The following is a 25,399-nucleotide window of genomic DNA, read 5'->3' on the forward strand; positions in this document are numbered from 1 at the left end:
TGTTGGGACTAGCACCTGGGTACTTACTGGCCATCCCAGTCTGCCTCTCACAGAGGGTATCACGACAGGATGACATCAGTACGAGGCTGTGTCCTCCAGAGGAATGTCCTCAGCTCTCTCCAACATGGGGCTCTGATTCTACTTTTTCGCAATTCTGCCTATCCCCCCATCAACCTGTCTGGCTGAGCTCAGGGGGACCTTGGCTCAGAGTCTGTTGCATCACTCAGGGGTACGCCATTCCCGAAGCTTTCCTAACACTGTTGTGCACACTTCCCTGTCACACCTGCAAGTTGGTCACCTTCAAGTGCAGTTGGCTGGTCACATGTGGGTTTTAAGCCACAGCAGGTGGCGCAGTGGGTAGACTGGGGTTCAAGCCCCACCTTTCCTTTTACTAGCAGTGTGAGCTTTGACAGCAAAGGGCTTTAGCTTCTTTGGGCTTTGATTTCCTCACCTGTCGAAGGGGGATGGTAATTCCTGCCTTTTCTGGTAATTAGAAAATGTTGCCTATAATATTTTGATTAGCAATGACACATGACAAGTTTCAAAAATATTATCTATTATTTTATTTTTTCTATTATCAGAGCAAAGTATTTTTACTCTGAATCTAGATTCCTCAAAAAGATCTTGTTGAGAATGTTCTAAATTCCCAGATCTTTTGTTTTCTCTCTCTCTCTTTTTTTTTTTTTTTTTTTTTTTTTTTTTGAGACAGGTTCTCACTCTGTTGCCCAGGCTGGAGTGCGGTGGTGTGAACACAGCTTACTGCAGCCTTGGCCTCGTGGGCTCAAGTGATCCTTGCACTTCAGCCTCCTGTGTAGCTGGGACTGCAGGCATGCACCACCACACCCGGCTATGTTTTAAAAATTTTTTTGTCAAGACAAGATCTAGCTTTGTTGCCTAGGCTGATCTTGAACTCTTGGGCTCAAGCGATCCTCCTGCCTCAGCCTCTCAAAATGCCGGGATTACAGGCTTTCTCTCTTTTTTAATGGTCATTTTATTTATATTGCTAAGTTTCATGATAGGATTGTTCAGTTTAGGGTCAGAAGAAAAGGAAAGAAATACCAACTGGAATTCATGCTGGCAGAATTTCAGCTCCATGTTTCAGAAACACACATAATTCAAGTTGTAGCTGAGGGCAGCTGTCAGAAGTAAGGTGAGCCTGACACAACACGGGAGAAGCCGGGGTTTCTCATCCTGACTCAGCCGTGGCCTTGCGGTGTGGTCTGAGTCGGGTTCTGCCCTTCCGGAGCCTAGGATAGGATGCACTGAGCATGGACAACCCTTCCAGCTCCTGATCCTTTCTCCTCCCCCGCTCCCTGCCGCTCCCCCCCTCCTTCTTCATCTTCTCGCTGTTCGTTTCCTTTCTGTCTCAGACACAAACGCCATCCAGCACTTCTGAATAGTACTTTTGTTCCGTGAACATCTCTTTTCTGAAAAGGACGATTGGTCAGGTTTGTATCTTTTAACTGCTGGCACATTTTATCAGTTAAGAACCTGCGTACCTCCCTCTCAGGAGACCACCTTAAGGAGGCAGGCAGGCAGGCAGGAAGAGAGGCAGAGACAATGGGTGAAAAACAACTGTTTGGGGGCCTAATTTATGGTCTCTCCAGCAAATGCCTTCTTTCAGGGGAGCCCCCTTTCCTGCTTTTCCCCATGGCCCCAAGCATCTTCCAGCAGACTCCAGAGTATGACTCCTTCCTAGCTCCCCAAAGAATGGGGAGAGGGACTGAGCAGAGCCTGTGCCTGAGCCATCTCATTCAAGGCCTTCAAGGGCCTCCTGGCTTGGCACTCCCTTGCTGGTGATCTTGAACCACCCATGCTGGGCCTCGATTTTCCTACTGGCAACAGAGAGAGCAGGACGCCTTCTTCAAATTCTTGTGGAAATTCAGCGAGAAGCAGTGCATGAGAAAGTGCTTGGTAAGCTGTAAAGCTCTATTGCCTATGAGAGTATCATTGTAGTTCATCTCACATACCCACTCTGTGGCAAGGGACACATTTCTGAACATCTCCAAGGGTCAGTTTCCCCATCTGTAAAATGGGGACTATATACTTAGGTCATACAATTACTGTGAGAATTTCGTAACAGAGGTAAAACACCTGGTACAGTTCTTGGCAGTGGGAGGTGCCCAGGTCCAGGTCCGTTTCCCTTTCTTATTCCTTCACAGCGCCTTTCCCTGAGTACAGCATATAGCCATGCAGCCCCAGGCGTCTGAAACCCAACTGGCCACTCTGTGGCCTGCACCCCACTTCGCTTCTCTGTAGAAGAGGGATAGTTAACAGTATCTGCTTCCGAGGGTTGTGGGGGAAGATTAGACCATGCTCATCCGTGGCTCGGCACAGAGTCAACACCAGGTGGACGTTGGTGATGCTGCCAGGCCTTCCTCCCTCTGGACACCCAGGCACTGGGCGTGGGCTGGATGGGACCCCGGCCACCATCTCCTTCGAGCCTATTCGTGGCCGGTGAAGAAAGCCAGGCATGAGAGGAGCGGGAAGCGAGTCGCTCAAGGTCGCACGAGTCATATCCCAAGATCTTTGGGGGATATCCAGTGATCCGCGGTGCCACCGTGAGAATACAGCTCGGCAGAGAGGCTGAGGTCCCTGCGGGGAGGCCGGTCCCTTCCTCCTCGGCCCCGCGGTCCGAGAGCCCCGTGGGCCTCTCTCCCGCCCACCGGCCGGGGGTCCTCGGGGCTCGGGCTCCGACGGAGGAGCCCCCAGGGCCGGGGGGCGGAGGGCAGACGCCTTCCAGGATGGCACCTGATTTCCTGTGCGACGTGGAAAGAGAAATGAATTCAGCTGCTGCAGAACGTGGCGCAAAGAGAAGGCAGCGCGCGGCGCCCCCGGGAAGGAGGCCGCCCGCTCGCGCCGGCCTCCGCCAAGCATTTGCAATTTAATTGACATTGGCGGCAGGAAGCCAATCAGTCTAAGTCAATTGACGTTCCGAGATAAAACTAATCGGCGGCCGGCGCTGCCCCCGCCGGCGCGGCCGCGGCGGGGCCCGGGGCGCAGCGTGGAGGCAGCGGCGCGCCCTGCAGGTCCCGGCGCTGGCGCGTGGCTCGGCCCGCTGATTGCCGCGCGGCCCGCGGCAGCCGGGAGAGGCCGGTAATGAATGACTTTATTTGCCGGGGCCCCGCTGAGAACAATTGAGTTTGTTAGGGTAACAACGGATGCCAGCTTCCCGGGGCCCCGGGGGGCGCGGGCGCGGCGGCAGCCGGGAGCTGGGCAGCGGAGCAGATGATGCTCGCCGGGGCGAGGGCGCCGGGCGGGGGCCGGGCGGAGCTGGCGTCGGGACCCGGCCTGGAGGGGCGAGGCCAGTTCGAATGGGGGACGCGCAGCGTGGAACCGGGATTGGAGTTCTTGATCATTCCTTGATGTTGGACAGGCCGGTCCTCCTGGGTGCGACTGCCACCCTTTCTTCCCTCTGTCCCCTCGGGCCTGAGTGGGTTCTGATCTTGCTGGATGATGCCCTGACATAAACTTTTTGTCTCTTGCACCGGTGGAAAATTAGAAAAAGGCAAAAACACAAAGGCATCTCTTTTTCCAGTGACCTGCAGTGGCTTGGGAAGTTCAGGACTGGATTTTGACCCTGTCACATGCTCTTTGCGCCCTGGAGAGAAGGCCTTCTTCCATCTCTGTCCCCTGTGTGTATCCCCATGCTCTGTGGCCAGGCGCCCGCCTCAGAAAACTCTTCTTGCCCCACACAGAAGGCTGCCACATGGAGATGGCTGGCTCTGAGGCCCCACAGCCTTCTCCTGCCTCCCGCTTCCGACCTTGAGTTCCAAGGGCAGAAATCGTCTCCTATTCATCCCAGACGCCCTCAGTGCCCAGCATAGGGCCTGGCACACACATGAAAGTAGTAAGTGAGGGAATGGACTTCTCTCTTCTTTGCAGAATCTCTCGCTTTCCCTCTGGTTACAGAGGCCGGAGTTCCCTTTTCCAGTTCTGTTTTCAGGCATGCTGGCATTCCCTCACTCACTCACTCACCAAACAACTGAAAACCAACCTTTCATCCAAACAGGCCCTGGTCAGGGAGAGATCATGTAACCCGTGTGATGAGTGTGTGGCAGGCACCCGCTATGTGCTCAGAGTTGGCAAAGGTATAATAAGTGCTTGCTGAGGGCTTTTCCCTTTGTCATGGCACTCAGCGATCCCTGGTACCACCCTGTGACAATCATCACCCCACCCCCTATTTGCAGATGGACAAACTGATGCCCAGCGTGTTTGAGAGGCATCACGATACAGTGGAATGGGTCTAGGCTGGGAATCTAACATAGTTTGCTGTGTGAGCTTTGTCCATTTTCTTCCCCTCTCTGAGTCTCAGTATCCTTATCTATAAAATGGGGGAGTTGGAGATGATGGCCTCTGAGGACCAGTTGAGTGTGAGTTGTCTACAAGGAAGAGGGACCCAGGTCCCTGCTCCCAGCCCAGCTCTCTTTGGCCTTAAAGTGTGACCACTGGGAAAAAAATTGCCCTCCACCCTCGGCTGTACAAGGCTGATTGGTGAGAGCGAAGCACTCACTGTGTGACAGGCGAGTGTGGTGAGTGTGTACATACTAATACTGTTTTCCTTTGGCTGTTGGAAAAAATGAGGCCGGGTGCAGTGGCTCACGCCTGTAATCCCAGCACTTTGGGAGGCTGAGGTGGACAGATCACCTGAGGTCAGGAGTTCGGGAACAGCCTGGCCAACATGGTGAAACCCAGTCTCTACTAAAAATACAAAAGATTACCCTGGCATGGTGGTGTGCACCTACAATCCCAGCTACTCAGGAGGCTGAGGCAGGAGAGTCGCTTGAACCTGGGAAGCGGAGGTTGCAGTGAGCCAAGATTGTGCCACGGCACTCCAACCTGGGTGACAAGAGCAAAACTCCATTAAAAAAAAAAAAAGAGAGAGAGAGAGAGAGAGGTTCAATAACCAGTCCAGGGCCACAGAGCCAGTAAGTCACAAGGCTGGGATTCAAACTCACGCACTCTGTTTTCAGAGCCTGTGCATATAACCACTCTACTAGTTGGCAGAGGCAGCATATAACCCCCGTAACACCCCTCCCTTGCCTTACACGTCACCCCAGTCTTAGTCCCACCTGCCTTGCTCTTGGAGCTCCAGTGCGCATTCTGCATGTTTTCAGGGCAGCAGCAGCATTGATTTTTCAAGGTGATTTTTCTCTCCCTGGCCTTTCCCTCTTGACCTAGGTACAGACAGCTGAGAGAAGGCTCCAGCAGGGAAGAGAAGCTGCTGTAGGAACCTGGGACTCTTCTTGGCTCAGTCCTAGCTGGAATCTTGTATTTGGGAAATGGTTTTCTAAAAAGGGCAGAGGGAATCCAGGTCCTGTCTTTTAGGAACAAGTTTTGCTATTCATGATCAAGGAAGTACATTTATTTCACAGTTGTTTTTGGTATCTGTCTTTCTGTCCCTCAAGAGGGGTCTGGAGAATTCTTTCTCTCTAGAGATATCCCCTTTTTAGCAAGACAAATTAGGAAGATAGTCCCTAATATGAGATAATCTCGAAGGGTGGAACTGGAGGCGCCTTGGGATCATATATAGTGATTTTAAATCGTGTAACCCCAGCTGGGCAAGGTGGTTCATGCCTGTAATCCTAGCACTTTGGGAGGCTGAGAGGGGCAGATCCCTTGAGCTGAGGAGTTCAAGACCAACCTGGGCGACATGGTGAAATCCCATCTCTACAAAAAATACAAAAAATTAGCTGAATGTGGTGGAAAAAAATCATATCAACCCAATGTTTCCTCTTTAAAACAAATATTTTGTAGTGCTTCCTTTGCTGTCCTAAAATGAAATTTAGAGGAAATCCACACATACACATAATTTAAAAAATAGATTTAATGCCCCAATTGTAACAGAAAGGGGAAAGAAAAGTAAAATCATAATAAAATGATATATTTTCATTATGTAAATGCTCAGACATGACTACACCAGAAGACATAATAAAGTAGTTAGTTGCTTGCACTCAGGCGTAGAATCTCCATGAATGCAGCAGCTACAAATGTGGACAGCTGTGTTTTTTGGCAACATAAATATCTCTGGCGGTGTTGCCATCAGCAAACTGATTTTCTGAAATTATGAACATGTTCTGATAAAATTCCAACCAAAGCAAAGCATAATCTTCCCTCAATGTATATGGTGGTTGTATCCTTGAAAAAGTGAGTGTAAATGAAAACACCAAGTCTCTGTGTATATCAGTAACACAGAGTTACGTTCATGACTCACATATTTATAAAGAGTTTTCACCAACTTTAGTGTGTGAGGGATCATTCCATAGATGTGTGAGATGCAGGCCAAGTATTTACTGTGCTGGACTGTGCTGGGTAGCATCCCTGGCCCCATCCATTAAATGCCATAACTTCTCCTCCATAACAATATTAGTAATAATTCATAGATTTTCCAAATCTCCTCTGATCTGATCACGCTTATGGACAACCACTGGAATGAATGGGTTTCTCTCTAGGGTGTCTTTCTTTTGGGAAGTTCTGTGGAGTCTGTTAAAAAGCAAAATCTGCATGTATTGTGCACTCATTGTGTGCAAGACCTGACCCAGAGACACAGAAGCATAGCCTGATTTAGATTTGGAGCTGTGAAAGCTATGTGACCCCACTTCATGGGTGCCAAGCTCCCAGGGGCCTCAGTCAGTGAGCATAGCCCCACCTACATCTTATCCTTGTCTGGGATGCACCTTGCCTCCTCCTTCGTGCCTCCAAATCCGAATCTTGGCTCAGATGCCACCTTATCCTTCCAGGAAGCCTTCCCTGACCTCCCATCCTCCTGTACTGGACAGGTTCTCTCTGTCTCTAGACTCTCATTGCTTGCGGTTGAGGGCTCTCTTAGGATACTTTCACAGGCTAGGACTGTAAGTCCATCTCCAGGCCTTCTCTCCTTGACAGAGAATGGACTTCCTGAGGGCTTAGACTGGGTTCCCTGGCAGGGATTGGGGCCAGAGCACCAGCAACAGATCAATGTATACTGGAACCAAGGGATTCACCTTAGCCAGGTACCCCCCTCTGTACACATCTTGTTCTTTTTATTTTTTTAATTTTACTTTCAATTTTTTTTTTGAGACAAAATCTCAGTCTGTTGCCCAGGCTGGAGTGCAGTGGCATGATCTTGGCTCACTGCAACCTCTGCTTCCTGGGTTCAAGCGAGTCTCCTGCCTCAGCCACCCAGTAGCTGGGCCTACAGGTGCACACTACCACACCTAGCTAATTTTTGTATTTTTACTAGAGGCGGGGTCTTGCCATGTTGGGCAGGCTGTTCTCAAACTCCTGACCTCAGGTGATCCGTCTGCCTCAGCCTCCCAAAGTGCTGGGATTACAGGGGGCAGTCACAGAGCCCAGCCCTTGTTCTTTTTAATTTAGCAAATGGCTTCTGTTTTCCTCTCCTCACTCTCAGTCCTTACTGACTCTCAGGAGGTGCTTGCTGTGTAGACAGCACTCTCACTTGCTCTGACCAGTGCTGTAGGCCTGGCACAATTTATTGACCCTATTGCACAGATGTGTTGAGAGAAGTGTGAGAACACACAGCTGGCAAGCGGCAGAGCCAGAGTTCGCTCTCTGTGCTCCACCACTTTTGTCACTTAAACATTTACAAGGCAGAGCCTCTTCCCTGGGGTGTCCTTCACCCATTTACTGGATGCCTGCGGTTGAGGGCTCTCTGAGGATACTTTCACAAGCTTGGACTGCAAGTCCATCTCCAGGCCTTCTCTCCTTGACACACAGTGGGCTCCCACTCTGTGTCAAGACTGAGACTGGGTTCCCTGGCAGGGCTTGGGACTAGAGCACCAGCAACAGATCGATGTATGCTGGAGCCAAGGGATTCACCTTAGCCAGGTACCCCTCTCTGTACCCATCTTGTTCTTTTTATTTTTTAATTTTACTTTTATTATTATTTTTTAAATAAAATTGATGTGGTATTGGGCACTGTGGTCTCAGAGGTAGGTAAGGCCTGGGAGACCCCATTGTTTTCCCTTAGGGGTTTTCCTCAGGGTCCCCTTTGTTTTCCCTTAGGCCAGGCATGGAAGGGGAGCATCAGATATCCCCTGGGAGGGTGTGGCCACTATTTCCCAGCAGGAGGTCACATGGGAGCAGCTGTCTCCCTTCTCCTTTGTACCTGTTTTTTTTTTTTTTTTTTTTTTTTTTTTTTTTTGCCAGTTTCAGTGAAATTCACTCTATAAGTATTTATCGTGCTCCTGCTATGTGTGCTAGGGGTTGTCCTAGTTGCTGGGAACACAGCAATGAACAAGACAGACAAAAATGTTTGCCCACATGAGTGACATTCTAAGGAGGAAAGACAATAACTAAATAAGGAAAATAAGCAGTATGCTGTTCAATGCTCTGGAGGAAAACAAAGCTAGGTGAGGAGACAGGGAATGAAGCAGGGCTGAGCGGGAGCCTTTGCTGTTTTTGGAGGGTGGTTCTAATGATGAGCTGACGTTTGAGCAGAGGCCTTAATGGAGGGAGGAGTGAGCCAGGCAAATATCTAGGGGAGGAAGTTTCCAGAGAGAGGAAACAGCAAGTGCAAAGACCTCAAGGCCAAGTGAGCTTGGCATGACTGTGGAACCCTAAGGAGGCGAGTGTGGTGGGAGCAGAATAAGCGGGGAAAGAGTGGGAGGAAACGAGGTCAGAAAGGTGGGATTGCAGGGTGGGTACCCGGATTGGTACCAGTAAGGCCTGGTAAGCTGTGAGGGGCTGTGGGTTTTGCTCAGAGTGGGAGTAGATGGCAGCCTAGAACCTCCAACACGGAACTTCAGAGGCACATTTCTTCCCCTTCCTCCAGTGAGTCACTCACTCCAGCATACCTTCCCTCCTAATCACCTCCCAAACCTACCCCCTTCTCTGGGTAGCCATTCTGACCATTAGCTCTGTCCTGGCTGAGGGCTTCTACTCGACCCTGGACCTCAGTCTCATCTCCCTCCAACAGGGTCTCTACACTGTAGCCAGATTAGACCATATGACCCTCCTCCCCTAACCCTTCTGTGTCTGGAATTGTGAATGTATTGATATCATCAGACAAGGGACTGACTGGAACAGAGACTGGGGAATCTGGGATGTGGGAATTGGGGTTGCTGGTAGATGGGTTGTTATTTTGTCTGAGAGGCAGTGCAATGCAGTGCAGTGGGTGGCCCAAAGCCCCTCCCCCAACCCTCAACCAGCTCCTAATCCCCAGCCTGGTCTCTGGCTTCGGCAATGGCTCCCCCCAGAGGCACCTGCTTTATTTATGGCTTCTCCCCAACTCCCTGCAGGCAGAGGAAAAGTCCATTAGTGTGTTTGCAGACTCTGCCAGCTCTGAGCAGATGCAAAGCTTATTTGCAAACTGTCATTGCCCTGGCCTCCTCCAGAGACTCTCATGCTGGGCTCAGCCTTGTGCCTCCAAGAGCCACCTCCCTCAGGCAGCCACCAGGGCAAGCCGCTTTCCTGATTTCCCTAAGCATAGTCTTGGCTTGGAGTTGGGAAAATTAAATTAAATGCCACGAAGGAACCATAGCAGTGCATTGGGCCATGTTGACAGTAGAGAATGAAGTCCTCTCTGTCGATAGGAGCTCATTGTTTTGACATAAATTAGGGAGGCATTGAGAGAAAGTGGAAAAAGTCTTGAGCTGAGACCCAAGTTCAAGTCTCTGTTAGTCTGCTGAGTATCTTGGTGATTTGGGGCAACAGTTTATTGCCTTCTGAGCCTCAGTTTCCAAGTTGCACAAGGAACTGCCGACAGGCTTGGAATCCACTCCAAGCTTCAGAATTCTCTGATATGAATTTTGGGGATGTTTCTTTCATCCAGTGAGCTGGGGACAAAGCGATTTGTCCAAAATGGCTCGGTAATTCTGAAATTGCCTGGAGATTGGCCTCATTGGGGTACAAGGCAGTGAGGAGTTGAGACACCAGGGCTCTCAGTCTCACCTGGCCTGATCACTCTGCCATGTGACCCTGGGCAGGCCACGTTCCCTTTCTGAGCCCATTTTCTCATCTGCAAAATGGAATCGTAATCTTCTGCCCATCTCCTGAGATTATCATGAGAATCAGATAAGCTGATGAATGTTTCATGTTCCACAGGAATATGTATTTGAGGGGTGCGATTGTTATTATTTTGTTGCTGTTATCTTTTTCAGATGTCTAGGCATGCACACTTGCCAGTGTAATACAAGAATATGCCCATATAGGGTACAGAGCCCAAACAAGTCAATTTAACTACAGGAGAGGGAAATAATGGTGCTTCTCTGAATAATGAAGAGCCCTTCTTATAAGTGGTGCTTGTTCAGTTCCACGCCCTCATAAATCCACCATTCCTGTGTGTGTATTTGGTGGAAAAACACACCACAGACATACACAAAAGCCTCTTGAGTTCTTTTCAACTGGGACAGGAGATGACACACGTTGGCAGACAGAGGCTGATCTCTGTGTATCCAAGAGGAGTGAAGCCAGTCCGAGTACATCTAACAGGTCAAGCTCTGAAATGCAGAAGCAATAAGCCGGTGAAATGGTGCTATCACCGAAACATGGCTGATCAATTGAATTCTATCAGAGACAGTGGACAGCGAGATTAACTCAGGCCTGATAGGTTCAATGAGTTAAAGCATGATGTTCATTTCAGCTTCATTTCACCAGTCTTTGCTTGTGAAATTGGTCAATCAATAGAGGTTGAAGATCATATATATATAGAGAGATATCGGGGACCATCTTATGGGGAATATAATCTTGGTGGTTGGCTCCTGGCTGGGGCTGCCTGCTGCGGGTAATGGAGACAGAACAGGGACTCCATCAGCCCCATCGAAATGGCCTGATATCTTCTCCAAATGAAAAGTATTTTTGGATCTCTGATGATTTATCTTTTTTTTTCCTCCCTCTCACTTTGATCTTTGACAAAACCCATACCCATCTTGGAGAAATATAGTGATTTCTCCTGAAAACATTTGTGCAATGATCAGATAGATACACTTCAAATACAAACCTTCTTTTTAGTTATATCGTCCTTGGGAAAAAAATACAGACGGTAATTTAAAAACTCAAATGGGGGTAATGCAAAGATATCAGAGTAAATATGATTTTTAAGCCCTTTTATTTATTTATTTATTTCTGTGCAGTGGGGGATGGGAGACAGACTGCTGTGTGCATGAAGGCCATAAACGGGATGTATGCAGCAGTCCTTCCAGGTATAATTAAAACGAAGCCTTTCGCATTCTTTGATCTCATTTAAAAGCACAATTCACAGAAACAAATCACCCTTTTGCTCCCAGTAATATTTCATTTCCTTCAGAATATTTTCACTATGGCGGTTAACATCCTTTCTAATTAGTGTGCATATCCCTCTGTAAGGCGGGGTAATTAGGGACTACTGTACGAGGTAATGGACTTGGACAGTGTGGATTAGAGAGAACAGACTTGCCCTGTGGCAATGCATCAGGTATTACTTCCTTTCTGCCTCTTGTTTGAGGTCGTCTTGATTCATTTTAGCACAAAGAAATCCCATCTCTTCATACCAACACCATGAAAGCTTCAATAATGTATTTGCACTGTTTGTATATCAGAGTGTATATTAGGTTCTGGATAATGGATAGTGATGCTGAACAGCTCGACAGAGAGGAAAGAGCCTCTCACACTTCGCCCCCTTTCCCCTCCTGCAACTCCTGAATTCTAATCATGCTGAATTATAGCCGTTCCCCTGCACCATGCTTTCTGTGCCTCCAGGCTGTCGCAGATGCTGTTCCCTCTGGTTGGAATGCAGTTCCTCTTCCCTGGGCATTTCTTTGGCTAACTCTGTCCTTAAGATTCAGGGTAAGCCTGGACGCAGTGGTTCATGCCTGTTATCCCAGCACTTTGGGAGGCCAGTCTGACCATCATGGTGAAACCCGGTCTCTACTTAAAATGCAAAAAATTAGTCAGGTGTGGTGGCGCATACTTGTAGTCCCAGCTACTAGGGAGGCTGAGGCAGGAGAATTGCTTGAACCTGGGAGGCAGAGTTGCAGTGAGCCAAGATGGTGCCATTGCACATCCAGACTGGACAACAGGGTGAGACTCCATCCCCCAAAAAAACCCCAAAAAAACAAACAAAAAAAGACTCAGGCTACATCTTTTCCAGGGGGCTGTTCTTGGGCTACACTTGCCCTTAGTCTGGATTAAGTGGAGTGAGTGAGTGTGGAACCAGACTGCTTGAGTTTGGACCCTAGCTTCTCCACTTCTTAGCTGTGTGATCTTGGGCAGGTTACTCTTTTTTTTTCCTTCCTTCCCCCCACTCCCCAATCTTTAGATCCTGTGACTAGGCAAGTTGTTTAACCCCCTGCCTCAGTTTCCTCATCTATAAAATGGGAGGAAGCAATAACAGACTTGACATCTTAGGGTTTTTGTGAGGATCCAATAGGAAAGGTGCTTAGAACAGTGTCTCACAGAGTGAGCTCTGAATAGGGTCTGGCCACTTCCATTAGGCTCCTAGGGCTGTGTCTGCTTCTTAGGCTCCTAGCACTTATTGTACTGCATTGCAATTATTCACTTGTCTTCGTCCTCCACTAGGAGATGGGGGCTAAGACTTGAAGCTCTCTGTAGCTCTGGTGGGAAGCCCAGGGCCAGATACCTGTATGTTGCTCAGGGATCAACGGATCCAGGATGCTTGAGGCAGGAGTCAGAAGCCTCATGTCCAAGCTTACCTTGAATCTGCTGTCTGGCCCCTGACAGATCCCTTTGCTGTCTGGCCTCCCCTTTGCCATCCTCGAATGTGGAATCACCAGCCCTTGGGGCCTTTCCCACACTGACAGCCTATGACTCATTGGGTAACACCCGGCACAATCAGATTCACTCTGGTCAAACCTGAACGTATTTGGCAATTTTACAATTTCGCGTTTTCCTTCTCCGAGAAGAAAGATTGAGTGAAACTAATGGTTGAATAATGGTAGTTTCAATGGAATCTTTCTCCATGCCACCTTGATTTTTCTCAGTCTGCAGCCCCAGTTTAGGACAGGATTTAGAAAATGACTCAGAACATAGATTTTTGTTCCGGGCTACCAAGGGACATTTCCAGCCCAGCCACCCTCATCCCCAGCATGGGGCCCAGCTCATAGTAGATGTCCTAGAAGCATTTGCCAACTTAACCTGATTACCTGTAGCTAGAATCCCATCTCTTACCTTGGCACCTTGTTTCCCAGTCCTGGCTCTTATTGTCCCTCCTCCAGGACCCCCCTCCCTGTTGTTAGTCATCTCCAGGTCACTCTAAGCACCCCAAGCAGCACGATGCAGACAATCGAAGCTCTGTAATGAGTCTGAGCTTGAGTCTGTGAACAGCGTTTTGTTGTTGTTGTTGGACTCGGAGCAATATATGACTTGCTGCATTTTCCTTTTGGTATATGCTGCCAGGTTGCTTAGAGCTCAACTGAGTTTTAGTAGTTTATCATCCACTCTAGTTCAAAATTTTATGAACAGCCTCAAATCTGTCTTAGAAGTAGGTGGGACATAAACTCTTAGTTGTTTCACTTTTTCCTCCTCTGAGATCACTGATATAATAGAGGTCACTCCTGAGTTCTCCGACGATACCAGCGACTGTCCTAGTGCTGACTTCTGAGCCATACAAGCCGTTCTAGCATAATCATTCAGTCAACAAACATTGATTAGCATCTCCTATGCTTGAGGTAAATGAGACGGGGCGCTGCCCTCAGCTCATACTTTAGCAGGGAAAAAAATACTAAGTCTAGAAACAGCTCATGTTTATTGAGCGCATACTACTGAGTTATGCTAAGTATTTTACATGTATTCTCATTAAATTCTCTCATCAACTCCAGACACTATTATTATTCCATTCTACAGATAAGAAAATTGAGGATTAGAGCAGTTAAAGAAGTTGCTCAAATATCATGGGCTTGTGAGAGACAGAGTGCTGGGATTTGAACCTGGGCCCACATGAGTTCGGAGTGCCCAGGCTTCCCCAGTGTTCTGTAGCGGGTCTGCCACAGTGCTCAACTTCACTTTAGCACATGTAGGAGCTGTGCGAGTGCTCTACTGTGTTATCTTGGGCAAATTACGTCATCTCTCTGTGCCAGCTTCCTTAACTGTAAAGTGGAGATTCCAGGAGGACTGAGTTCACAGGATGGTTTGTGAAGAGTAAAATCCAGGCCATAGTGGTGGCCTGTGGAACATGCTGAGGAGACCCAGAAGAAAGGGTGGTGAATTCAGCCTTTGGATTTGGAGGCAGGCTTCAGAGAGGAGGCAGTTTTTAGACTGAGTCTTGCTGGGCAGGAGGGAACGGATGCCAGCAGAGGGTGCAGAATGTCTGGGGGCACTGGGGAGCAGTGGTGAAGGAACACGTGAGGGCTAACAAACAGCCTGCTGGGGTGGCTTTGTGGGGTGAAGTGGGGGGTGACCCTGACTAGAGGGGCAGGTCGTCGAGGCCTCAGGGGCTCAGGCTTTGTCCCCAGGGAGCCTTGAAAGGGTTTTCTTGATGAAAATGAGGGTGACAGCAGCTAGCATTATTTGGACACTCAACTCTGTGCCAGGCGCCGTGTTAAAGTGTCATGGAGATTATCTCATTTAATCCTCACAAAAGCCCCACGAGTTGTCCTGCATACTGTTACTTTCAGTTTACAGATGAGGGGACTGAGGGCTTTCGTCTTAGCAGCTGACAGGAAGAATAAAGGGAGGTGTCCCGAGTGCTGGATCTGCAGATAAGAGACCTAGGTACAAATCCCAGCATTGCCACTTTGAGCTGAGTGACCTCAGTGACTCAAGCTCTCTGAGCCTCAGTTTTCTCATCTGTAAAATGGAATAAGAATACATACTTCATAGAGATGTTCTGAGGGTCAAAGAAACTGAAGAATGCACAAATAACGTGGCTCAGTGCCTGGCACTGAACAGCGCTCTCTCCGGGGTGAGAACAGGGGGTGTGGGGAGCTTTGCAACCCTGTTATCTCTGTCAGCCCCACTTCGTTCTTTGCTAGGGACAGACGATGCTCTCCCAATCTTGCACAAGGAGTTTTGCTAACATAGTCCCAGAACAAATCCCCTGGCTTCCTAGCCCTTTTAAAAAATTATTATTTTTTTTTTAAGAGACAGAGTCTTGTTCTGTTACACAGGCTAACGTGCAGTGGTGCCACTATAGCTCACTGAAGCCTTGAACTCCTGGGATCTAGCAATCCTCTTGCCTCAGCCTCTCAAGTAGCTGGGACTACAGGCCTGCACCACTACACCCTGGCTAACTTCTTAATTTTATTATTATTGTTATTTTTGAGACAGAGTCTTACTGTGTTGCCCAGGCTGCAGTGCAATGGCATGATCCTGTCTCACCAAAACCTCTGCCTCCTGGGTTCAAGTGATTCTCTTGCTTCAGCCTCCCGAGTAGCTGCAGGTGTGCACCTACTACATGCAGGTGTGCATGGCTAATTTTTGTATTTTTAGTAGAGACAGGGTTTTACCATGTTGGCCAGGCTGGTCTTGAACTCCTGACCTCAGGTGATCTGCCCACCTTGGCCTCCCAAAGTTCTGGGATTACAGGTATGAGCCACCACACCCAGCCACTTTTTATTTTTATTTTTTTGTAGCGATGGGGATCTCAACATGTTGCCAAGGCTGGTCTTGAACTCCTGGCCTCAAATGATCCTCCCACCGTGGCCTCCCAAAGTGCTGGGATTATAGGCAGGAACCACTGCTCTCAGCCTGAAATAATTATTTAAAGTTACAAATTAGCATGGTCTGAATTTGGTGGATCTCTGCTTTATAGGTTGTTTTGAGAATTAGCCATTGCAGCCACCTGAAGATGCCAGCTCCAAGCTCTTTGGGCTCACTTGACCCCAACTGGAAAAATGCCCCAAGTCACATCAGTTCATCTTGCCAGTCACCCCAGCTCTGTACTCCTGTGGCAGATGACCCATCAGGACCTGCTCTGTCCCGCATCCTCACAAGGGAGGCAAGTCTAGGAGTAGAGGCAGTGCCAGAGGCCTGTGGTTACAAGCAGCAAACTGGGCTCATCTAGAGACAGCCCTGGACCCTGGGGTAAGGTGGGGGTGTTGTAGTGCATAAAACAGGAATGGGATCTGGGAGTTATTCTCACAGTTTCTTCTTTTCTTTTCTTTCTTTCTTTCCTTTTTTTTGAGACTGAATCTTGCTCTATTGCCCAGGCTGGAGTGCAATGGTGCAATCTTGGCTCACTGCAAACTCCGTCTCCTGGGTTCAAGAGATTCTCGTGCCTCAGCCTCCTGAGTAGCTGAGATTAGGGGCGCCCACTACCACACCCGGCTAATTTTTGTATTTTTAGTAGAGCAGGGGTTTCACCATGTTGGCCAGGCTGGTCTTGAACTCCTGACCTCAAGTGATTCGCCTGCCTCGGCCTCCCAAAGTGCTGGGATTACAGGCATGAGCCACCGTGCCCAGTCTATTTTCATAGTTTCAAACAGTTTAAGAGTAGATATATTCCTGTGAAGAAAAAGGAGAGTTATTCCTGTCTCTGACTTTCCCCCAGCACTCCCACTGCCCCAACCAACAGGCCTCTCGTCACATGAGTGCTCATTCAAGAGAATGGGATCCTCTCGGTTGGCTCAGGCAGTCTCTTAGGGTGGGATGGATTACAGCCAGGGAGTCCCCTATAAAGACTGCACAACAACCAAAATGGGAAAATAAGTCAATGGTCATTTAATACTACTTAGCAGACAAAATCCAGGTGGATTTTGGTGGAGAAAGGGGTTAGAAATGATCAACTCAGCTACCTTAGCTTACTATTGGTGCCTCTGAGGCTCAGAGGGAGAGGAACTTGCCTGGGCCCACACAGCAAGTAAGGGCAGAGCTGGGACTAGAAGCCAGGACTGCTGGCTCCCAACCCTTTTCCCACTGGGCCCTGCTACTGCCCTGCCATGCTAAGGAGTAGCTGTGAGGATGAAGGAAGCTGTATAAGGGCTCTGGCCTAGGCCTGGGTTCTGCAGAGGAACTGGACTCTGAGAAAGGCTGGAGGCTGACCTGGTGGCTCTAGCCTCCTTTCCTGGGGCTCTTCAGCCCCCAGATGGGGTTACATCCCAAAAGCCATGATGCTAGAAGGGATTTCAGAGATTCATGTTTGTTTTTATATTTTTCCTCCCAGTGAGTGTCTACAGACATAAGGTGCATGATAATTTTTAAAGAAACAAACCAGAACCCTCCAAGAAAAATGCAAAACCCCTGAATCTGCTGTGCTCTGAAGAAAATGCAATGGGTTTATGATCTTTTAAGACACACAAGAGACAGCTTTCTCTTGACAGATGGGAATCTGAGGCTATTTTGCTTCCTCCCTTTTTGCGTGACTAGACCCCGATTGTGTAAAGCTTTTAGCTTCAAAGCTGGGTTGTGAATAACATTGGTTTAACCTGAAATTTAAAGCCAGCATTTCTTTGCTCCCAGAGACGGGGCTTCCTGCCCCTTGCTCCCCTGAAGCTAGCTTCCAGAATGTTAATTCTACGAGCCATGGTTGACTAAACCCAGCACTGGGTCTATTACATATTATTTGATTTGGAGTAGAAAAAAAAGATTTAAAGATACCATGCCCCCTGTATACCTTTGTACTTTCACCCATGTCTGTCCATATATTTAAGCGTACCATTCATATTGTGAGTTCAGACTTTTCTCCCTGGAATAAAATGGGTCTGAGCATTTCTGTAGCCTGCCTCTAAGACCACATTCTCCAATTAAGTCAGACAGCATCTTCACGGTGCAGATGAGAAATGCTACGGAAGCTTACACCGGAGGCCTGGAGGTTCAGACCTGCCCTTGTGCAGGGGCTGATTTGGGGTGTTCATTTTTGCAGCTGTCTCTGAGCGTATAATCTGTTTGTTCATTCATTCTCACTGAGGACCCACTGTGTGCCACACCAGAGGCAGGACAGAGGGTCCCTGACCTCTTAGGACCATGCGCTTTTCCTTCAGAGTACTTACCTTGGTTGATACTTGCACCTTTACTGGTCTGATTATTTTCAATTACTGTTTGCCACCTCCTCTGGACATAACTCCATGAGGACGATGGCTGGGTCAGCTTTTGCCCATCACTGTGTCCCTGGCATTAGCACTCACTAAGCTTGGTGGAGGGAAGAATGATGAATGAGTGAGGTCAGATGGAGGGATCCTGACATTTTCAGACCAGACATGCAGAGTGATGGTGCATGTCACACTAGTCACAGGTAGTACCAATTCGTTCATTTATTCCACAGATATTCGCTTTGGAGGAGAGAGAGATGAATTACCTCCCACCTTTCCCCCGAAGGTAGCTCATAGCACATGTGGGAGTGAAGGGTCCAGGGGGCGTGGTTTCTAAGATAAGGGAGAAAGTGGTCAGAGCCCTAAGAACAGGAGCTGGAGGACCGGCTGGAGCATGAAGGAAGGAATCCTGGAGGAGGAGACATGTGTGCCTTCTGGCTGTGTCTGTCTGAAAAACAATGCCTGTGTCCGTGGGAGATAGTTTCCATTCCATACGGGCACAGTGGATCACCTGCGGCTTAACAGGCCAATCAGCGTATCACCTTCAAACACCCACAAATGCAAGCTCCTACTTCCGCCAGCCCCTAGTTTCTACCAAAAGAGGAGGCTTGGGAGCTGAGTTTAGAAAGCATGCCCTGACCTAAAGGAACGAGCGATTTGGGCCCTGGGACTGAGAAATGTGGAGGGCACATGTTTCCCCAGCACTTCCCGTATCTCCTCAAGACTCCTGCAGCAGGGCTCAGATCCTCTCTCTGGCCTCTGGGGTTGTCTGGCTCAATCCCTCCCAGCCTCTCCAGATTCTCCTGGGGCCTTTTCCCTCTCTCCCTCTGTTCCTTTCACCCCCTTCTCTCAGGGCCTTTGTACGGGCCCTTTGTCTCCTCGGTCTGGCACCCTCTCTGCCCCACCCCCTTTCCCTGGTCACTCCTCACTGTTCCATGCAATTCCTCTTGGAGACTTCCCTGACTCCTCCCACAGGAGGCCACTCCCCTCCCCATTACACCTGGTCACATAAATATATTTTTATGCTCTCTTTTCACGCTAGCATCAGTCACAGTTGTTTGTAATCCTATGTTTATTCGTGTGATTACTTGACTAAAGCGGGCTGCCCTCTCTAGATTGTAGAGAGAGAGGTTTGTCTTGGTCATCACTGTATCCCCTGTTTTTGTTTATTTTAAAAATGTATTTACTTAAAAAATATTACCTGATACAGAGTAAATATTTTGTCAATATTTGTTAAACCAATGAATAACTGATTATGTGTTTTGGAGTGTCCGAAGCCTTCTTAAGGAAATGACAGACACTATTGCCTTTATTTCCCTAGTAAAGACAGCAAGCGAGGTGCTGGTGGGGCAAGAGTGGTGAGGGCAATCGTGGGACAGGGTGAATGCCCAGAGAGGTGGGCTCTGCCCAGCTCACAGCCCTTCCAGGAAAGTCTATCTGCCTCAGCCTCCCAGGTGCTGGAATTACAGGCATGAGCCACTGTGCCTGGCAGCCTGGATATGCTTACAGACTCAGTTGACAGGGGCTGTGGCTGACTCTCAAAGAAACAGAGCAAGATGCAGCCAGTTCGCTTCTGGGGAGACTCTGCAGAGAGGGGCGCGGGTCCAGCAAGGCTGCCTGTGCTCAGAGTCTGTGTGGTGTCCTCGGGGGAGGGTCTCCTAACACCCGCTGTGTGTACACTTGAGGGCCTGTGTGCCCTGAGCCTTTACTCTGTGCTGGGCTCTACTGGTTGACCAGACAGTGACCTTGCCCGCAGGGGCCCTCAGTGGATCAGAATGGATCTCTGAGCTTTGGGCTCTGAGCTGCGGAAAGAGCCTGGCCCATGAGTCCCGTGGGAGAGGGATCAAGCCTGAGGATGTTTCTGGGAGGATGGCCTGGCTGGCTGGGAGAGGCCCCCTAGAGGGGCAGAGTTGAGGGGGTCTGATGGAGCAGCCTGGGTGGGCCGGAGAAGCTGGGCACTGCCCTGCTGGGGATAGAGCTAGGCATCGGCAGGAGTCGTTAGGAGATGACTGACAGGAAGGAGGCTTCACTAAGAGTTTTGGGCCTGGCTGGCAGGGTCCGGGCTGGGAAGTATAACCGAAGCTGGTGGAGGGAGAAGCTTTTTGAAAGTGACGTGCCCCTTCTGACAGGGAGGAACTTGGGGGTGCACTGGGGACCAAGGCCAACATCATGCTTTCACAGGAGTGACTAGGACCAGGATGACTGGGCAGAGCCACAGCTGAGTAGGAAAAACTGAGCCGTCTTTCCTGGTGTGCATGTGCGTGTGCATGTGTGTGCAGAGAACCTTTGAGAAAAGAATCATTTGGTGGGTGCTGACCAATGGACGAACACTGCAGGGCAGACAGACTGGGCCATGAGCTCCCATACCTGCTAGTCTTGGTGACCTTGTGGGAATGGTCCCTGTGGGGATGGGCCATGATGGGAGAAGGGTCTTTGAGGATGATGTCCTCTGGGCAGGAGCAGGCACCTGTCTTGTGGAAGGCCAGGGTCACAGGCTGCTAGAGGAGGGGCCTAGGCTTCAGGCTGGGGAACGTTGGTCAGAGAGACCAACTTCTGCCTTGGCCCACATGTGGGAACATCTGGTGACTCAGGCTGTGGCCCAGCCTACAGTATCCTCTTGGATCAAAATTAGTGGGGAATCCATTTTCTCAGAGGGCTCGTGAGCTGCCTCTGAAGGCCCTTCCTATAGAGGATGCTGGGTCCTCTGAGCCTGTTGGCTTCTACAGGGGATCGGAAAGGCCAAAACGCAAAGCTGCTATCTTTGTTCAAATGTCAGCCCTGCATTGCAGTTGTCTCCAGATAAGTACAGTTGAGGAAGCACTGACTTTTGGCTGAGTCTTGGTGACACCACATCCCATTGCTTCATGCTCCTTAGTCTGGCCTCATTCCTCACATGAATGGGAGCTGGCCATGACGGATGAAGTCCAGTCTAGGGCAGGAGTGTGCTGGTGGGGGCGGGGGTCAGACAAGGCCTTGAGTAAGGGCACCTTTTAGCATGAGAGCAGACCCATGCTGGTTTTCCCCAGGGCTTCCTGACTGCAGGAAGATGTCCCAGATGCCTCACCTCTGGGCCTGGGTTTCAAAAAGCCTCTGGTCAGCCTTGTGTGAGCAATGTGGTCCCAGAGAGCCCTGGGGAATGATGTACCCCCGAGGCCATGTGCTCGCTGGAAACATTTGCCCTCTGTGCTTGATTTTATTTTGAACAGTTCAAGCTTGAGACTCAACAGAAGATATTTCATCACATTTGTTTCTTTATTGATAATTCATAATTTTTTTTTGACATGTAACCATCATCACCAGAGACTGTTACAGTGTGAATAGCTAACAATACAGAACACAGAGGGAATTTAATCTTATACTTACTTAATTTACATTTTGTAATAGGCAGTACATTTAAACTTCTGAAACCAAACCAAACCAAAGAAAAACATGCCGTGAAAAGTCTCTCCCCCTCACCTCCATTCACTCACTTCCTACCTCCCTGAATGAGCAACTACTGTAAATGTCTCTCATATATCCTTTGGAGAGATCTACATTGCACATAGTCTTATTTTTTTTCCTTTTTACACAAAAGGTTGTACATTATACATGCTGTGCTGTACCTTGTTTTTTATTTTTTAACATAACAATGTATCTTGAAGATCTTTTCATATCAATTCACAGAAGGAAGCCTCATTCCTTTCTGCTGCTGCACAGTTTTCCATTATGCAAGTATGCCTGGCTGCGTTCACCAACCCCCGCCCCCAAATAAACTCTCGGGTTGTTTCCAGTCTTTTGCTACAAGAACCTTGTACATACATCACTTCTCACATGTGTAAGTTGAGCTGTAAAATAAATTCCCAGAAGTGCAATCGCTCTATTGAAGGGAATGTGCATTTATGGTTTGGATAGATTTGTCGCCTTGTCTAGCACAGGCGTTGTTACCACTTCCACCAGAATTGTATGAGAGTCCCGTTTTCCTACAGTCTTCCTAGCACAGTGTTTCACTGACCAATCGCATGATGTGGTAGCAAATGTCCAGGGTAAGGATCCCAACTCTGGGAAAAACTGTAGCTCCCAGGAGTGTCTTTAGGACAGGAGGGGCAGGAGCACCTGATGACTAGGCCTGCGGGTCAACCCAAGCTCAAATCCTCAGGCAAACCAATAAATCTCTCTAGGTCTCCATCTTCTCATCTGCAAAGTGGGGAGAATAACCTACTTTGAAGGTCATCATGAGGATTAGATGAGATGATGCATGTCAAAAGGACTTTGCACAGTCCCTGGCACATGGCTGCGGGAGGCTGGCCCTGCATTTACCAAGCAGGTGACCTTGGGCAAGGTGGTGCCTTACCTGAGCCCCTGCTGGTGTCTTCTCTGGTCGGGAGGGAGTTGGGGTTAGGTCCTCTTGGTAGTCTTAGGGTCTGACCTGTCTTTCTTTAGCAACGTGTATAACCTCCATTCACCCTTCCTCTCTCCTGCTCATCAAAGGTATTCAGGAGTCTCCGGTGCCGAACGGCCACTCACTTCCAGGCAGAGATTTCCTCCGGAAGCAGATGCGGGGAGACTTGTTCACACAGCAGCAGCTGGAGGTGCTGGACCGCGTGTTTGAGAGGCAGCACTACTCAGACATCTTCACCACCACAGAGCCCATCAAGCCTGAACAGGTATGCCCCGTGATGCATGCCCGCCACACCTGCCACTGCCACACCGGCCCAGCCACTTTCCTGAAGGCAGAGTCATCTGGCAGGGGGGTGTGGGTGGGGGCACACCAGGTTCTTCTCAGAGAGGTCTCTTCAGTGTTCTTGGCCAAACTTGGGCAGTCACTACATCCCACGAGTTCGGGAGGGCTTGTCTGGGGCTCCAGTCGCTGGCCAGCCGGGGGGTGGGTGACTTCTCTGGCTGCTCTTCGTGTCCTTTCTAAGGACTCTTTGGACAGAAGGGTGTGATGATCTTCCAGGACACGTAAGGTGGTCTTGGGTCATTATCTTGTCAGTCAGGGTGATGGTGGAAATATGTAACCAGCACGTGGCCTGGGGACTCACTGGCTGTGAACAATGGAATGACGGAGCAGGCGGGTATCCCACTGTCTGCCCTCTCACCAGGTTGCCCTGTCATGCTTTTAGTGACTGAATCCAAAAGTCTGGAGATAAAGAAATGTCTCATTGCACAAACTCCCACCTGGGTTATTTACAAGAGAGGGAGAAAGCAGGAGGGCCAGCCCTGCTGACTAGCTGTCTGCTATACCCTGGGCAGAGTAGTCACTACCTGTGACTATAGAGATGGGATCACAAGGCTCGGCCCAGTGAGAGGTTCCTGAGGCCTAACTAACGTCCCTGAAGTACCAGATTCAATTCATAAGACTATTTCCTGACACCCAGTGTGCACCACGGGCTTGACAGGTAACCTTGCAGGCTAGACATGGCTCTGGACTGCCAAGAGCTCCCACCTGGTGGGCCAATCAGAGAGACCCTACAGACAATAACTTTCCCTAGCACTTTCCTCGCTGGTACTAGTGGTGAGAACTGGCGGCACCGAGCTTCCACTAAATGCTAATTAGAGGATGCTTCTGAATTTTCTCCAAAAAGTCATTCCAAATAGTGTAGGCTCCCTGCACAGCTCCCATGGAGAGACGAGGTGCTGGAGAGAACCGTGGGTGGTGAGGGACGAGCAGGGCCTCTGGGGCCACCTGTCTATGACAGTCTGTCTGTGTCTGAGCAGTTTCTGTGAGAGCTCTTGCAGATCTTCTAGCCACTTTGTTTTCAGAGGGTAAAACCGAGGTCCAGAGAAGCAGAGCAACTTGCCTAAGGCCGTCCTGCAAGACATGCATTCACCTAACAAATATGATGAGTGTCTACTTTGTACAAGCCATGGAGCCATGCACCAGGTCACATCAGTGAACAAGATGGGCTTGGACCTCCCCTCAGGGAGCTTACAGACTTGCGGAAGAATCCCAATAAAAGAATTTCCTGAAGGGTCATGGGTTACAGGTGTGCTTGGTGCTGAGGAGGAGGTGTCTGAGGTTCTCTGAGAGCCTAAAGGAAAGGCTGAGCCACAGTGGCCTCCTGGGGGAAAGGCATTTATGCTGAGCCTGAAGGGTTTGGGTGGAGCAAGGAGAAGGGGTGTGGGGGTGGAGGGAAAGTGTCTGGCAGAGGGGACAGCAAGTGCAAAGGCCCTGAGTTGAGAGGGAGGTGGCAGGAATGAGGAACGGAGAGAGCGGGCGTGGCTGTGGCTCAGGGACGGGCGGAGGGTGATGCTGGGGAGGTGGGCCTGGTCTTGTAGACTGGGGTGAGGATTTTAGTCTTTCTCCTACAAGTCGAGTGATGCCTCTGCTGGGTAGGACACGGTTATGCTGCTGGGCATAGCCGCCCCCACACACTCTAAATCCCGGGCTTCAGGGAGGAGAGTCTGTTTCCATCACAAGCACCCTCCCCGCTCTGCTCAGAGCCCTTCTGAGAGAGGGCAGAAGGCACATTTTCTCCGACACGGGAAGAGAGTGAGAGGGGACTCGATCAGGGAACCTTCCTGGATGAGGCCTGTCCTTCCCTCCAGAATGTGGAAGAAAGTTTATCTTCTTCTTTTTTTTTTTTGAGATGGAGTTTCGCTGTTGTTGCCCAGGCTGGAGTGCAGTGGTGCCATCCCAGTTCATTACAACCTCCACCTCCTGGGTTCAAGTGATTCTCCTGCCTCAGCCTCCTGGGGTTACAGGTGTGGTTACAGGTGGCTGACACCATGCCCGGCTAATTTTTTTGTGTTTTTAGTAGAGACGGGGTTTCACCATGTTGGCCAGGCTGGTCTTGAACTCCGGACCTCAGGTGATCCACCCACTTTGGCCTCCCAAAGTGCTGGGATTACAGGCGTGAGCCACCGTGCCTGGCCAGAAAGTTTATCTTCTACTGGCTGACGAGATCATGTAATTTTAGGGGTAACAGGAACCACAGAGGCAAGATTTCAATCCTCTTGTTTTTTTAAAGGCCCAGAGAGAGGACAGGGCATGTCTGAGATCACCCAGCAAGTGAGTGGGGAAGAGAAGGGATCCAGGCCTCTGCACTCCACCTGGCTTCTGCAGCACAAATGTTTCTAAGAACCCCTAATTAATGCAGACACTCGGTGCGAGACTCCCTCTGTGTTTCACATGACTGTCATGGAGACTCAGAATCTGCACCATAGCTCCTTTAGCTCACAGTGCCCAGGAAGACCATGTAGCCTGCAGGGCCTCATCCCTGAGTGGTCTGGAAGCCGCCCATGGATTCACTCACTCACCTGCTCACGTGCCACTCCTCTAACTTCTTCCCTGAACGTGGGCTGACAGCCAGGCACAGTGCCAGGTGCTCATCAGCTCTGCCCAGTCTCACAAGGGCAGCGTGCTGTGGACTCAGAACCCACAGGACAAGAGAAACTGTTCAGAGGGTCCTGATGAGGTGTCAGCCAGAAAGGGGGGATGTTACCTGGGTTGGGAGCATTATGGACAATGGCACTGAGGGGGCAGTGTTGGATGGGAGGCTTGAAGGACAGGTCCCATA

At 49.6% G+C, this 25,399-nt stretch overlaps 1 protein-coding gene across 5 annotated transcripts in view; it reads left to right on the forward strand.

Annotated features, from left to right (window-relative positions):
• PAX5 (paired box 5) overlaps positions 1 to 25,399 on the forward strand; it is a 199,846-nt gene that overhangs the window by 45,252 nt on the left and 129,195 nt on the right. For all 5 annotated transcript variants that reach the window (XM_010369966.2, XM_030919315.1, XM_030919312.1 and 2 more), the window contains one exon: positions 22,368 to 22,543. In XM_010369966.2, coding sequence (XP_010368268.1) covers positions 22,368 to 22,543 — 176 coding nt within the window. The remainder of the gene's footprint in view (positions 1 to 22,367; positions 22,544 to 25,399) is intronic.

The sequence above is a fragment of the Rhinopithecus roxellana genome, chromosome 16 (assembly GCF_007565055.1).
Source record: "Rhinopithecus roxellana isolate Shanxi Qingling chromosome 16, ASM756505v1, whole genome shotgun sequence".
Lineage (NCBI taxonomy): Eukaryota > Metazoa > Chordata > Mammalia > Primates > Cercopithecidae > Rhinopithecus > Rhinopithecus roxellana.